Source organism: Emys orbicularis, chromosome 10, assembly GCF_028017835.1.
Source record: "Emys orbicularis isolate rEmyOrb1 chromosome 10, rEmyOrb1.hap1, whole genome shotgun sequence".
Taxonomy (NCBI): Eukaryota; Metazoa; Chordata; order Testudines; family Emydidae; genus Emys; species Emys orbicularis.
Window position 1 is genome coordinate 16,633,275 of NC_088692.1, and position 16,654 is coordinate 16,649,928.

The 16,654-nt window shown below is 42.7% G+C and overlaps 1 protein-coding gene across 1 annotated transcript; it reads right to left on the reverse strand.

Moving 5' to 3' along the window:
• Positions 1 to 14,117: 14,117 nt before the first annotated feature.
• LOC135884993 (melanin-concentrating hormone receptor 1-like) lies at positions 14,118 to 15,907 on the reverse strand. The gene is made up of 2 exons (XM_065412616.1): positions 15,823 to 15,907; positions 14,118 to 15,115 (listed from the first exon to the last, which is right to left on the reverse strand). Exons 1-2 carry the CDS (start codon positions 15,905 to 15,907, stop codon positions 14,118 to 14,120), a joined length of 1,083 nt encoding a protein of 360 aa, XP_065268688.1.
• Between the last annotated feature and the right edge of the window lie 747 nt (positions 15,908 to 16,654).

Here is a 16,654-nt window from a genome sequence, read left to right on the forward strand (position 1 = left end):
GAAACCCATTGGACTGAGAATACTCCTAGCACCTTGAGAAGCAGGCTGCCCTAAGTGAAGTCAGAGCCAGGCCTTGGTCACTGCCTAGCTGTGATCACATTGATCTAGTGAAGGCTACCACTGTTTGTCTCTAAAGCTTTTTTCTGATTAGACTTATTTCTGCTTGACTTATGCTACTAGTATTAGATGTCATCTTTTCCAGTTCCATACTGTCACTTTAAGAGTGATGTACTAGTTAAAGTCAAGATGGGTAAAACCAGGAACACAGTAAACCCCCTGTATCTTTAGTACTTTTCAAAATGGAAATAGTACAAGGAGGCCAATTAACTTGAGCTGCTTGGAATTACCTACGGAAGTTTGACTTTTTTAAATGGTTCAATTTTGAACAAAAAAATTGAATCTTATTTCAGAAAAATCAATACTTTACTGCAACCTTGACTTCTATCAACTTGACTTTTTATATTAGTCATACTATTTAAACTTTTATATTGTCATGTTTATAATATAAAACAAGAACATTGAAAAGACTTTCACCTTTCCATTGCTTTCTACATGCCAAAAACACTCCATTTATTTGCTGAGGTCCTGTACGACTGTCTAGTATTCTGCACTAGAATTGACAGTCCTGTGTTTGAGCTTAAAAAATCCTTTATCGGTTACTTTCCTAATACCAGTAGACAAAATTTATTCTACTTACAAGAAGTGGGGCAATCAGTAACAGTGTTACTATAGAAATAAATCACAATCACAATAGTGAAGCTGGAGGAATACAAAATTATTTTGCCAACATGAATATTCTAGCATTAAATCAATACTGTATTACTACTTCTGGCATGCTGTGTACCAGTAATAAAGTATAAAACAGCATGTCAAACTAAAAAATGAGAATAAAAATAAGTAGGCTCCAAACCCAAGCAGTGCTAATTTATTAGGATCAAATAGCTTATGTTTGAATAAGGAATTTCTTAAATTCAAATCAGTAAGTTTTTAATATTCAGCATTAACTTTAGTTTATTCTTGTTTCTGTGAAACTAAGATGTGATCAGAATCTTCTCTAAACCACTGAGTTCTGGCACATAACTTTCATATCATAGCATATGGGCTATAAGCAGCTGAGGGATGAGGTTTCATTTTGAAGCAAAACAAAGATTATCTACAACTGACAGTCATTTGAGGTTTTAGGCTTGTTTTGTTTTAACTTTTTATACACCAGGAAAGAAAAATGCCAGTATTACACAAATTGAAATCAAGAACTTGAAATGTTTCAAGTTCTTGATTGGCCAACTGATATTTGTTGGATTTAGGGCACTGACAAAGGGGGGGAGGGAGTTACTGTAATCAATTTCCAGTGTACTAGAGCCTACCCTTCTAAAGACTAGAGGAAAAAGCAGTCTATTACCACTAGTACCTGCCTCAAGCTCATTTTTCACAACCTGTGTATCTTCTAAAAGGGGAGGTTTAGGACAAAGTTTGAGATGAGGCATGAAAGTGCAATGCAAGCACATAACTATTAAGAATATTTGAAAATGTTCTTCAGGCCTCTGGTATGCACTTTCTTCTTATTTCAGCAGAGCCCTCCTCTCAGCCCCAGCATAGTTGAAGAGCTGCTCACCAGAAATGTCCTGACTTCAGTCCCCTTGTGATGAAACCAGCTGGATGGTAATTTGGTTGCCTTTGATAGGTGATCTCACAATTTTAGAGGCAAGGAGGGGAGACTGGAAAAAGCTGGGATTGCTTAGAGAAAAGACGTGCTAGAGCAACTACACAATAACTCGTGGTATAGAGAAGGTAAATCAGTTACTGCTATTCCCCCTTCCCTCTAATAGAGGGAGATGAGGATATTCAGTGAAACTGAAAAGCAACAAGTTTAAAACTGAAAAAAAGTAAATGCCTTTTTTTACACAGTTCATAATTAACTTGTGGAACTCAGTGCTACAAGATATCAGTGAGGCCAAAAGACTAGTAGCAGTTGGAAAAGGATTGAGCAGTTCTGTGGGTAATGAGAACATCTGTTACATTAGAGAGGATAGATCACATTTTTGGAAGGAATACAAACCCTCATGATTGAGGGCATAAGCCAACCACTGACTGCCCAAGGTTAGGAAAAAACTTCACCTATGGGCAAATTATGCCAGAACAGTCCATCACATGGATTCTTCCCACTGTCAGGGACAGGATACTAGACTATGAGGTATTCAGGACCTAACTCTTTAAGGCATTGTAGATCAAAACAACACCTTAACAGCTGGTAACAGATGGGAGCCCTGTGGAGTACTGAAACCATTTGTATAGTGGGGGTGCTGAGAGCCATTGAACCAAACTGTAAACCCTGTATATAATGGAAACCACCTCAAGCCAGGAGGTGCTACAGCACCCCTAATTCCAGCACCTATGGCCCCAGCTAGAGTGTATTACATTAGTTCAGCCTCAAGATGGCAAAGTTCACATTTAGAAGACGAGTGAGTAGGCTCCCACAAGCTGGCAATGCTGAAAAGCAAACATGGCTACTGCTCTGATATGGCCAGCCAAAAGCACTGGATGTTTCATACCTATTGTCTGCACAGCATTATATGGTACATTGTTCATTCAACATCCACATTTCCCCCTGTTCTATACACATTCATAGCATTATCTCATGAGTTATTACAGGGTGCCTAGCTTTCGTGACCAGGGGGAAATTGTCAGGAGCCTCGAGCCTACTTCTAACTTGCCTACAAAAATATTTAAAAACAAGAATGACTGCACCAAGCTATGATGTTTGCTCCAAAATGTATGTTGACAGGTGAATTGAGTTGATTGTTTACCAGCAATAAACACTGCATCTGACCAACTTTGTCCTGCCCAGGATTATACAAGAAAGTGACAGTTATATGTTTTGAGGGATCACATTTGACCCTCATATACTCCTAGATTATTACAATAAATTACTGGATTTGGAAATACTGAATCATGACACTGAGGTGACGTAAACTTTATGCATATCAAAGAAATTAATCCCACATAACATCCAGCTCCCTCTTCTATCATTTGGTCTTGTGTTCCTCATTTTGGGCTTTTGATACATTAGTCCTCACCAGGTAGAAAGCTCTTGCTTGCAGTAGTACAAGGTGACATCTTCTAAGAGGTATTTCCTTAACATGTGAGCATTATACATCTAAAAGTCAAGAATGGTGATTAGAATAGGCATCTAAAACTGCCCTTTTAACTTTGTTTTTATATAAAATATAAGTATAAACAAAACATTAAAATACATGAGGAGGAAATGCATATAAATAATGAAGTTCAATGTTCATTATTAGCAAAACCCCCCTGAACCTGTAAAGGTCATGTAGGGCATTACTTATTGAAGTGACTAAATAGATATATAAGTGAGAACATAGTCTATGAGTATCAGGGACTAATATATAATAAACTGCAAAGGTATACAATAGTTTCATGTGTGACCAGACTTCCTGGTATTTTTTCTAAGCACGTCTATTAATGCAGTAGTAAGAACTCAGTCTGTATGAGAGAGGAATTGCAGATTTCCATTTTCTCAAAATAACTCTTTTGGCCACTAGAATAGTTACTGCAATCCATTTCTTAATGTTAACTAGTAATTCCAACTCATCCAGCACCCCTAAAACTGCCTTTAAGATTCAGGACTATTCTGAAAAGTGACTCTGTAAAAACAGTCCTTTCTTAGTCTGTGGATCTGCTCCTTGTGTGTCACCAGATTGACACTGAAATGAGCAGATATCTATGTTTTTACAATTTTTAGTTCCTGTTAGCCATGCAGGGCCAACACAGCTATGGGAGAGTAAGCTGGACTTTGTTCTTCCTTGTGTCTCATCATTAAGTTCCAATTACAGGGCCAATCAGTTACATTGTTTCCAACCCAGGAAGGCATTGTGCATTGACAGCAGAATCTGAAGTCGATGGGCTTGTCCAGATGTTACCGAGGGCAGGATTTGAACCATGGAACCTTTAGTACAGGTGGTGCTGCATGGAAAGGAAAGAACCCAGACTACATTTCATTTACAAGTTGAGTTTACAGGCCTAGAAGTTAGAAAAAAAAATCTTTGTACTTGTAAACCAAGCACATTTACTGTAGGGATTATTGAGAGTTAAACATGTGCCATTTTTACAGAGTCGCTTTTCCAAGTAGAGCTGCACTTAATATTCCAGTCAGCAGAATGATCTCAGGATTGCATGGTAATGACAACAAAATAGACATTTTTTTAAATGGCAAATGTTTTTAGTAGCTTTAGTTTATTCTCCATTATTTCTAAACTACTCTAAGAAAACACAAAATTGCCTTCCGTAATAACTATGCCCTTTTCCATTGGCATACATGTAATCCTCCCTTCCCCCAGCTACCCAATGTTTTTAGTGGATCTTAAAATTAATGAGACTTTTTCGCAGACTTTCTTGTTGGCACCCGCCCCTGCTCTGGGAGTTGTCTGCTAGGAAACGTGTGCTCCCTCTGCTGGCTGTATAAGAGCAGAGAGCATCAAATATTGGGCTATATCAGGCCATTGATTTTTAAGCATCATTCCCTGGTGGAATTGATGTGGTATTGTGCTGAAATATCTGTGGTGGGATATGTCCTGTTTTATCTATGTCCTGCATGAACAGAAGTAGTCTTGAAAACATTTTCACTCAATGATAGAAGAGCACCCTTAAAAAATGTTCTCTGTTTTACCCACAGTGCTACTGGTCACATTGACCAGACCTGAGCTATTAGGGCCTCCAATTCACCATTAAACCACACACTATTCTTCTCTTGACATTATTAAGGTTGGTGGAACTCTTATTCCCAGTCCCTATTACTAATCTGGAATTGCAGTTTGCTTTGCTATCTGGAGACTGTTCACATTAAGGTTATTTATGTACCTATATGACTCCACTGCATACACAGCTGCCAACAGTCACAATCAGACCAGAACTGTTCCAGGCTTTGCAAACTCCTCCTGGGCGGCCACAGACTTGGCCAGTATGCCAGGGTCTGTGCAGGGCCAGCTCCCACCATTGCAGCGTTGTGCACAGCAGGGCGTGGGCCACCCTGGTCTCCATTGCACACTCAAGCCTGCTGGAGTGGGAAGTGTCCCAAGATACTCTCCTCTTCCCCACCTCCCCCAAGATGGTGCTAGTAAGCCTGGGAACAGGACAAAAGAGGCATCCCTGCTCTCAGGGATGTAGGGGCAGTCCCTCTTCCTCTGGGGAAGCTGGAGATTGCTGGTCATGTGCAGGATGAAGTGGAGTTAGTTTGCCTGGCCTGAACTTTGATGGAGGATTTGACTGAAGACCAGGAGGAGAACAAATGCACTGGGGGGAGGGAAAGTGATTTATCTGGGTTGGGGGATGCACAGCAGGGACTCTAAAGAGATGGAAAAAACCCTAAATCTCTCCCAGCTTTCAGGAGAGGGACAAATGGGAGAGAAAACTGGAAGCCCCTTGGTGGAAAGAGAGTGCGGGAGATCCCCCATGCTGGCCAATCTTAATGGACAGAGGGTGGAAGAATCCCCCTGAAGATACAGAGAGAGGAATGGGCCTGCTAGATGCTGGGTAGGGAGTACAGGATAGTGCACCTCCCCTAAGATGGCAGCTGCAGGAAAGTGGAGGTGTCTCATGGGGAAGGGGAGGTTGTTGGGGGAGGAGAGTGCCTCCCCTGGTTGCTTAGCTGAACCCTTAGCTTTCTGAGAATTGAGAAATCCATATCAAATCTGTATCCATATCCCCCTGCAACCCTCAGAAGTAATAATGGGCGTAAATAATACTTAGCTCTTATAGCACTTTCCATTTTCAGAGTACTGTGCAAACAGGAGCTAATCCTTCTAACACCCCTCTGAGGTAAGTAACGATGTACTATGATTGTCCTCATTTTACAGATGAGGAAACTGAGGCAGAGAAGTTGTGCTTTGCCTGTTCAGCTACAGCTGAGGAGTTCCTGGATTCCAGCCCTGTGCTTCCTCTAGACAAAAAGGCTGAGATTTTCAAAGCTGCCTATGGGATTTGAATGCCCAAGTCCCATTACAACTAAGCACTTTTAAAATGCCTTTAAAATATCTAATCAGATATGTGTGACTCAATGTTAGTGAATATGTGCTGAAAAACCTCTTTTTCGGTATACTTGAGAAAGGTATAATGGTAAAACAAGTATCTGGTAGGTAAAGATGAATGACTAGAAGAAGAGTTAAATGCAGGGAACAATTATGTTATTATGATTACTCTTTCCTCAGTTGCAGTAGATTTGTAAGATGCCTTGTAAGCATTTAAAAACCCCACAGTCCTTGCCCTGAGTAGTTTATTATCTAATTAAGGCAGGATCAGAGCAGAATAACAAAAAGGTTGAGGGATATGGATGTGGGAGGTGAACTCTGCTCCTGAGCAGTGGTTTTCCCATGGAGAGCAGAGAATAAGTAATGTATACTGTTTATTTCACGTGCATCTTGTTTGATATATTTGAATAGTTTTTTTATGCATCCCGTAGCTTGTAATGCTCTGATCTAATACTGAATATCAAAAGTCCAACTTTGTCTTTAATTAGTTAATCATCAGTTACTGTCCATGTTGAACTAAGTATTTCATTCTGGAAATGTGCCATATAATCCATCACTACCTTCTTTTCTTCTCTGGTTATTAGCTGTATCTGTTGTTTGGTCATCATCTGTCTCTGGAGTTCTGGCCCTGAGGTTCACAGATCTACTGTCACTGGTAGCATATTAGAGGATCACTGCTGTATGTGCTTAGTTTTTGCTATTTTCTCATAGACCAATAGCAGTCTCTTACTTGAGATTATTACAATAATTGATCATGAAACCAAACCCAATAGAGCAGACTCTGCTCCCAGTTACACAGCCTGTGAATAATATTGACTTTAGTGCACTGACTCCAGATAATGGACACACGTGTAATAATATGCCCATAGGGGAAGTTTCTTTTCAAGCTTCTCAGTTAGTACTACTACTAATCCCATCTAGCTCTTTTATAGCCCTCATCATCTGTAAATCTCCATGTGTGCTATGAAAGAGGTTTGCATCCAACAGCTGGGGAAACTGCAGCACATAGTGGTAACGGTGCTTGCCCATGGTCACCCACCAAACCAGAGATAGAACTGGGAATAAACCCAAATTTTTCCTGAGTCCCAGGTTTGAGTTTTATCCACTGGGCCACACTGCTTCCCAGTTAATGTTTGACCATTGGAGGCCCTGAAACATGAGAGCTTGGGCTTAACCCTTCTTTAAAAATGATTGATATAGCCCATCTAATGTACTTGTGGATGCTTTTGTTTTTCTATAGAAATGTCTAATCTGTTTTCAATCCTACTAATCTCTTGGCTTTTGTGGCAATGAGTTCCACGGGCTAACTGTGCATTGTGTAAAAAAACAGTATTTAATTGAATTCATGTTGTACTCGTAGCCTTTCAATTTCATTGCCTGTCCTATTGTTCTTACACTATGAAAGGGCAAATAGGAAGGCGCAGGATAGCATTTCTGTACCATTCACTATTTAACTTTATCATGTTCACTCTCATTCACCTCCTCACAGGGAAGTCTGTCCAGGTGTCTGGTCATGTTTGTCACATCACTATAGGCTACTAAACCGCTATCTGCATACATGTGACTAAGGCTGGGGAGGAAGGGTGGCTGTTGGAACCAGAATTGAATTTCTTGACTTTCTGGGTTTAATTTCTCAACAGTAGTGTTGTTCCTGTCAGAGTGTGCGTGGGGTTTCCTACTCTAAATTAATGTCAAATACCTTTATTTGCAAATACATGTCCAGTCAATTACGTTTTAAAAAACTTACATCAGTGCCTCCTGTGCGGGCAGCTTCCCCAGTGGCTGCTGTTAAAAGTGTCTGCCTTCTCGCTGTGCTGCAGCTGCACAGTTGAGGAATCAAACGCTATATTCATTTAGGTCTTTGCAGACAGCATTCCAAAGCTGAAGATAAAGTAGTGGTGTAAAAAGTGCCTCCCAGTTGATACATGATGCTGGGGTTTAGGAAGATCCTTCGGAGAAAAGTCTAACTGTGTAAATTACACCTTCTTCTGCTATGTGCTCTGTGATCAGGGTACAGTTTCATGAGTCAGACCAGTAGGGGGTAAGCAGGGTCCCCTAAAACGACAGTGGACACAGACACCACATTGATAACTGTGTTATTTGGAGGGAATAAGGTCCCTGCTTGTCCAAACAGGTAAATGCCAGATCTTCTGAGCACTGTAGCATGATGTGCACCTTTCTAGTACCTCATGCTGTTGTTCACGAACCTGCCTTTGTGGTCAATCAAGGGCTGCCTGTAGGGCATATGAAATTGTGAGAATTGTGTTGTATGGCTGTCACTAAAATATGCGGTGGGTTGCGGAAGTGCCCAGATACTAGCTCTCCAGAGACAATGACAAGTGAGGTAACCAACGCCTGGGTGGGTGCTGAACAGACATCACCAGCCATTGTCCAGCAGAGGAGTTACAATTCAATGACTCTCTCTCAGGAGACACACTGGGGGTATTGCTTCACCTTGTGACTCAGCAATGCCCAGCAGGCATGCCTGGACTTGTGTTCTTCAAGCACATGGACTAAGGGTATAAAACAGAACACAGTGGCCACATGCCAGGCCTTTCTCCTTCCCCCACCTACGCTGCAAGCAACAAGGACACAGAAGACTCCAACAGAGGAGACTGGCCCAGGTTTAAGGGACAAACCCGTATATTAAGGCCTGGAACATCCAGTAAGTGAGGAAAAACTGCTTAATCTAGTTGTTGCATAGTCTAATAGGGTTTAGACTGTGTGCTTATATTTTATTTTATTTTGGTAGCTAACTCTGACTTTTTCCCTATCCCTTATTCATAGATTCATAGATTCTAGGACTGGAAGGGACCTCGAGAGGTCATCGAGTCCAGTCCCCTGCCCGCATGGCAGGACCAAATACTGTCTAGACCATCCCTGATAGACATTTATCTAACCTACTCTTAAATATCTCCAGAGATGGAGATTCCACAACCTCCCTAGGCAATTTATTCCAGTGTTTAACCACCCTGACAGTTAGGAACTTTTTCCTAATGTCCAACCTAGACCTCCCTTGCTGCAGTTTAAGCCCATTGCTTCTTGTTCTATCCTCAGAGGCTAAGGTGAACAAGTTTTCTCCCTCCTCCTTATGACACCCTTTTAGATACCTGAAAACTGCTATCATGTCCCCTCTCAGTCTTCTCTTTTCCAAACTAAACAAACCCAATTCTTTCAGCCTTCCTTCATAGGTCATGTTCTCAAGACCTTTAATCATTCTTGTTGCTCTTCTCTGGACCCTTTCCAATTTCTCCACATCTTTCTTGAAATGCGGTGCCCAGAACTGGACACAATACTCCAGCTGAGGCCTAACCAGAGCAGAGTAGAGCGGAAGAATGACTTCTCGTGTCTTGCTCACAACACACCTGTTAATACATCCCAGAATCATGTTTGCTTTTTTTGCAACAGCATCACACTGTTGACTCATATTTAGCTTGTGGTCCACAATAACCACTAGATCCCTTTCTGCCGTTTAAGTTTATAATCACTTAAAATCTATCTTTTGTAGTCAATACATTTGTTTAACTGTTTATCTTTACCAGTGAGTTTGCCTGAAGTGTTTGGTAAGGGTGTTTGCTCAGGTTTGCAAAGGCTAGTGTATATCCGCTTTACATCGATGAAGTGGTGAACCAATCAATAAATATGCATGGCTCATCTTGAGCAGTGCAAGACGGTATATTCCTGAGGTACAAGGCTGGGACCTGGGGGGATTTGGCTGGTGCCTTTCTCAGTGTGATTCATGAGTGGATCTGGGAGCATTCATGCAATATAGCTGGATATGGGGCTCCATATGCGGTTGTGCTGAGTGACGACAACACCTGGAGGGATTTGCTGCTGGTCACTAGCAGGGCATTGTGAGAGACAACCCCGGCTGGAGAGTTAAGGGGACACAGCGGTCCCACAGTCCCAGGCTGCACCACGGGGATCCTGTCACAGCCATTTTCCAGATGGAAATAGCAACCTGCTTCTGTACTGGTACAGCCTCCCTCCTGTGCGTGTCCTAACAGCGAGAAGTAGGTGCAAGCTCTTCACACCACTCCATGAAGGTCTGGAGCCATTGCTAGTCATCCCAGCTCTGCATGACCATGTGACCCCACCATGCTGTGCTAGCTGCCCTACACCAGAAATGCTGAGCTACACATGGGCAATCCTGAGCTACTGCAGCATATAACAGGTGTCTCCAGTGTGTCATAAATGAACTCTCCTGAGATCAGCCACCACCTTCCAAGAGTCAGAAACTGCTACTGAAATATCCTCCCACTGTTCCATGCCTCTGTCTGCAATAACGTCTCACCCACTGGTGCTAAATCCACAGTGTGGTTCCAGCTGGAATGGACAGAAACAAGGAGAGCTAAGAACACTTCTGCACAGAGACCTGGGAAGGACAGACAACTTCTCCCACAATACATTGCAAACCAATTCCTAGAATGGTTCCAGTTAGTGAAGCACTCAGCATCCTGGGATATGCTCCCCCAGAAACCCTAGCCCCCATGTAACTGTAGCGCCAGCATGGACATGGTTGCACAGGTATAGGTTGTGTGTAGCTCTGCACTGTGGATGCTCACTTGGGTTCGCATGCACGCAAGCCTGGACGTGAGTCACACTCTGCAGTGTAGGGATACACCTACTGTGGTCTCTGATTCTGCCTTTCATGGGCATGGTGGGACACTTCCTCCCCCAAGGAATTCTCTCACCGAACAGACTTTGGGAAAGCAGTGCAGAGAAGCTGATGTTCATAATGCTGCTCCTTGTATTACGTGGTGAAGGATATAGCCATCATCTTGCTGTTTAACTGTGTGCTGTACCACAAAAGAGCTGTCATGGAGGGGAGAGTAAAGACTGGATAATCTGGATGGCAAAGTCACTTTTGAACATTTTATAAACATGCAATTGGACAGTCACTGATGTCTACTTGCAAGAATGTGCCTCTCCCCCCGCTCTCCCATATAGCCACCTACTTTCACTTGTTACAAGTAACGGCTATGTGACTGTACACCTGGTCTATTAATTGAACCACTCTAATGCCACTGAAATAGGACAGATACGGTAAATACTCCAAGTGCTTTAAAACAATCCGACCTTTGAAAACAGTGTCTGATATGGCCATGAGTTGGTTTTCAGAGATTTCATGGCAGAAGGGACCATTGTGATCATCTAGTCTCACAAATAGTGCAACATTCAAATAGCAGTGTTCTTTTCTGTAACAAAAGGGTATTTGTTTTACTTACTGAACTCTATCATAGAGCAATCTGAAGGATTAGACTTTCTAGTAATAATCAAGGCACTCCTGGCCTGAGCTGTACCAGCCATCAGCACTCTAAATTTCCCAGGTCAGACACTATGTTAATCTTAGTGATGATACAGTGCTGAAAATAGGGACATTTAACAAAAAACAAACAAACACAGCAGGGAGTTTTAAAATGATAGTGGCTCTAATGAATTGTCAGAGGCCAGAATCATAAGAATGTTAGAGTGAAATTAATCCATGTCTGGTTAGCACCTGCAGTCGAAGTTAAAGCTCATTATTTTGACTCACATCAAGTATTCAGCATGAAAAATCAGTTTAAAAGGCACAAGTAAATAGATCATTTAGGGCCAGATCCCCAGCTGATATAAATCAGCATAGCTTCATTGGCTTCAATGGAAATTGACTTCAGTGGAGCTACACTAGCTGAGCTTCAGGACCTTGAAGGGAAAGTTCAGAGGAAAGAGTAAACCTTTTTTATTTCTAATAGTGCCCTCTGCCATGTGATGTGTGGGATCATGATGTGCGAGGTTCTGTGCAGGTGTGGAATATACCCACGCGTTGTTTTTGGAGAAAGCAGTCTGACCACTGTTTTAGCAGCTGTCAAAGTTGAGTGACAAAGTCTTAAATGACATGATCCAGTTAATCGTTTCTGTGGAGGAAGAGAAGGTGAAAGTATAACAGAGAGTAAATGCTGAACATTCAACAGTGCAGACAAATGGAGGCATGTAAACCCCAGAGTATATAGGAAAAGAATAGACTCCTGGAGCCAGATCACCCCTTCAAGTTTGCGCAAGAGCCCTGATCAAAGCCTAGTGAAACCAATGGGAATCTTTCCATTGACTTCAGTGGGCTTTAAAATGGACTCGGAGGGTACTCTCCATGCGTCCAGATCTCCCCCTTCCCATGCAGAAGTGTGTGTGCGTGTGCATACCAGCTGCTGTGGCAGTGCTCCACACTTCTTTTGGGGACTCTATATGGGTCTCATGTCCATGCAGGGTGGAGACAAATATCCTCTCCAGCCTCTTGGAGGTTCACTTTAAGAAGAGAATACTGACTGAGGGTTTTAGTATCTCATCTGTGGAGCTCCCTCTTGGGGCTTCCAGAAACAGCCACAGCCTGGGGGAGTTCCTGGTAGCATGTCTCCAGTGAGCAGTTACATGGTGTATTCATTCAGCATACAGGTGGCTAAATGAACAGCTCATAGACTAAGAGGCTTAAAGACCAACAGATTAGAGTAAAAGGTTGGGAAACTCAGAGTTACACAGTACATATAAAATAACAGGCAACACATTTTTTTCAGTTAGCACGTAGGTACTTGAATACCATGGTCCAGGGCACTATTTAGGAACCTGAATAGAACACAATATAGACAAATAAGAAATCGTAGTTGTTCATTTTAAAATAAAGAGCTATGGAGCATGACAGGATCGTGTATGCTTTAAAGTTCTTCTTAATAAAACATGATGATAAATTCTGATTTAGTGTGTGCTTCTTTAAAGTAAATTATTTTGCCTTGTACTGAGTTTATGGACCCACCACCATATTTTTTTTAAAAAGCAAAGACTTTTTTAAACTATGAAAAGCTGTCTTCTGATGATAAATGATAGGAATAATGAGTGTTATGGAAACTTTGCTGTTACTACTGTCTTTTCCATTCACTCATATATCTATGGACATAGACACTCATTACTGCTTTAATAATAAAAATGGCCACTATTAAAACAAAACTAGTGATTCTGGGTGCCCAACATGAGATGCCTAAGAGGCCTGATCTTTTTTTAGAGGTTTCTAAAAATTGGGTTCCTTTAAGGTGTCTCACATTGGGCACCCAAAACCAGAGTCACCCAAAAGAATGTTTGAAAGTCCTGGGCCTAATGCTTTGGAAACCTATGTTCATCAAAGGATTGCTACCTGCTGCTGGAGAAATTTTATGGTGATAGGAATGTGGACATGATGTGCTGCCAGTGTCAGCAAACACTTCTGTATAATGATGTGCATAGAGTCCAATCATTATTTTCCACTGTGAAATGGTTTGATGATCTGGTGACAGCTAATCATTCAAGTTATGTTGGTGGGTGTACTATAATAATACAGTTCAGAACAGTCGTTCTTTGGCTATTTTCAATCCATAGATTTAATTTTAAATGCATTTGAAATTATTCTTCTGGCTCTGGGACAGCTGATGTTGCTGGCAGAAAGCTGGCTTTGATCACTAGAAAATGATTACAATATTGGCCATGGTTAATGATTGCATGCACATGGAACGATATAAATAGAGAAGTGAAAATGCTATTGTTGAATTGCTTTAAAATGTATTAGATTCCTGATCTGCCCCCGGGGGAGAAGGATCAGAGCTCGTCTTAAGGCATCTTCATTCTTCACACACTTAAAACAAGTTGAAACTCATGCCAGGTGTGATCCAATGGCAGTGCCTCTCAGCCAAGCCGTGGCTCATTGCTTGTATGGAATTTAACGCCAACACTAAAATGTTTGGTGCCTGGGCCCTTCCAGTGAGAATGTATGAAGAGTGAAAAAGTCTTTCACATGCCAGGGGGGAAAGTAATTCACGTCTAGTCAGGAAGAATTTAGAGGACAAACGTGAACTGGCTCAGTGCCAGACAGAACCCAGCCCAAATGTTGACGCTGCAGAAATCTGTTTCCTGCTACAAGAGATCAGCTGGGCAGAGGAACCACTCCCCCCACAGACAGCCATTGGTACTCAGCCAAACATCTGTGTGTGCGTTGGTGGGGAATGTCTATAGTTAGTAAATGAGACCACCAGGGCTTTTCTCGGCTGTGTGGGAATCTCCCACCTGCTGCCGATCTCTTTACCTGCCAGAGACAGACACCAGGTGCAGCACTGGTTGTCCTGACTCGCTGGGGTCCCCCTGTGCGCTGTTGCCCCCGTTCTGGGAAGCCTCTTCCCCTGCAGCAGCCGGCCTGACGGAAACCACCAGCCTCCTGCGGACGGTCTTCCCTAGCAGGATGTAGATGAAGGGGTTGAGGCAGCTATTGGCATAGCCCATGCTGATGGCCACATTGTAGGCATAGTAGAAGGGCAGGGTGGGGTGGTGCATGGTTAACTGCACCAGCTGTAGCACATGGTAAGGCGCCCAGCAGATGAAAAAGGCCAGGCAGATGGCAATGGCCACGCGCGTCACTTTCTTGGTGCAGGTCCTGGTGCACCTCTGGCCAGTAAGTGCCTCTGAGGACTTGGCCATCCTGATCAGGATCCTCCTGTAGGCCACAGTGATGAGGATAAAGGGGATGGCAAAGACGAGGAAGAACTGATAGAGAGTATACCAGTAGATGTCATTCTGTGGGTCTGGCAGCCGAATCCCACAGCCCAGCAGCCCCCCAGGCAGAGGGATGAGCCGGGCATACATCCACACCGGGGTGATGCTGAGGAAAGAGAGGGCCCAGAGCATGCAGATCACCAGGATGGCCGCAAATGGCTTCCTGAAGCGAGTGGAGGTGAAAGGGTACACGGTGGCCAGGTAGCGGTCAATGGACATGGCAGTGAGGATGTAGGTGCTAGTGAATTGGCTATTGGCATCCAGAGCAGTGATAATGGTGCACATGGTTTCCCCAAAGTGCCAGGCTCCATTGCCCAGCAGCTGGTGAATGAGGAAGGGCATGCCCAGGAGGAAGAGCAGGTCTACCATGGAGAGGCTGATGATGAAGATATCTGGGACGCTGCTCCTGGGGCTGGATTTCTTAAAGACTGTGCAGATCACCAGGCTGTTACCAATGATGCCTAGGAAGAAGATGATGCCAAACAGGGTAGGCATGATGAAGCCAGTATAGCTTACCGTGCTGGGCTCACCTGCAGAGACAGAGCATAGGCAGAGAAACATCAGGGCATGTGTGCCGTGAGCAGGGGTGCAGGGGAAGATGGGGGCTTTACAGACTCGACCTCCTGGTTTCTAATAAAACAATGATAATATGCTTATAGGAACATAAGCATAATGTATTTTCCGCACAGACATAAGGTGGCGGGTGTGTTAATATAATACACATGCCTATACACACATGTACAAATCTATTTACACTCACACATATAGACAGACATAGAGGTGTATGTGTATCTGTGTGTACACATGTGTACATGTACAGTGATATATGCTATATACAGCAAACTTAGTTATACATACATATGCACTTGTGTATACACACACTCAAACATACATATAGATACAGTATACACATGAATATGCACATCTAGGTTTGTTTGGATACAGCATATCTGTGTTTGTGTATACACACGCATGTATCACCTTGTGTACAATATATGTACGTGTGTGTATCTATGTATGTAGGAGTCTGTGTATCTGCTCACACACCAGATGTATGCATATATAAATACACGTGTGTGTATATATAATGCACATACTCCTTAGTTATATAGTAGACTCATAATAGCCCCAGTCCCATCACTTTTAGCTTTGAGAAAAGTGATCAGCAATTATCCCTGAATATAAGACCTCCTGACAGTATACACAAATATATATTTTTACCTACTCATTTACTTACCAGGCAGGGAAAAGTTTTGCACAGCCTTGGTGATGTTAGCAGTGCAGCTGTTCAAGCTCTCCGTATGATTTGTTTTAAAATCCATCCCTCGGCAGTAATTGGATTTGATCAATAGTTTGAAGATGTCGCGGTGCTGATGTTTAATGTAGAAGAAAGGTGGCTAGTTCCTGGGCGATCCTGTGATGATGCTCAAACCTGCCGCTTTGACAATCAGGAGCGGCTGCTGTGTTGGTTAAAAAGCAGCTGTTGTAAAGCTCTGACTCCCCTGCTCCTGCACCAATGCCAGGTGAAACTGACATCAGAATGTAAGAAGCAAAGTGCCTATCAGCAGGCTGTCAGCCGAATGCCTCTTAACACACTGGGAGAGAGAACAGAGAAGCAGAGCTCATTTATGTAGTGCATAAGGCAGCGACTGGGATCCATAGGTTTATTTCTCAGTCCACCAATGTTCTATAAAAAGACATTGGGACTTGCGCTAAGTAAATTGAAATACATTACACACATGCACAAACACATGCATTCAACATATAGGGCACCTATAGCTTTCAGGACTCATATAAGCAAGTCAATAACACTATCAGCCTGAAAAGAGTTAATCTGAAGAGCCAACAATTAAACTTCAGTTGTATATGCTAATTTCCATTCGCTTTTAACTCAAACAATATGAGCTACTAGTGGCTGAAAATAAGGGCTGGATGGGTAAATATATTGGGAGCTATCATATTTTCTGATAAACTTGCTGAGGTGCAGCACAATGAAGGACCTCATCTTTCTCTCTCCCCCTTCCCCAATATTTCCCCCATTTTACTCCAGTGGACCATTGAAGCATCTC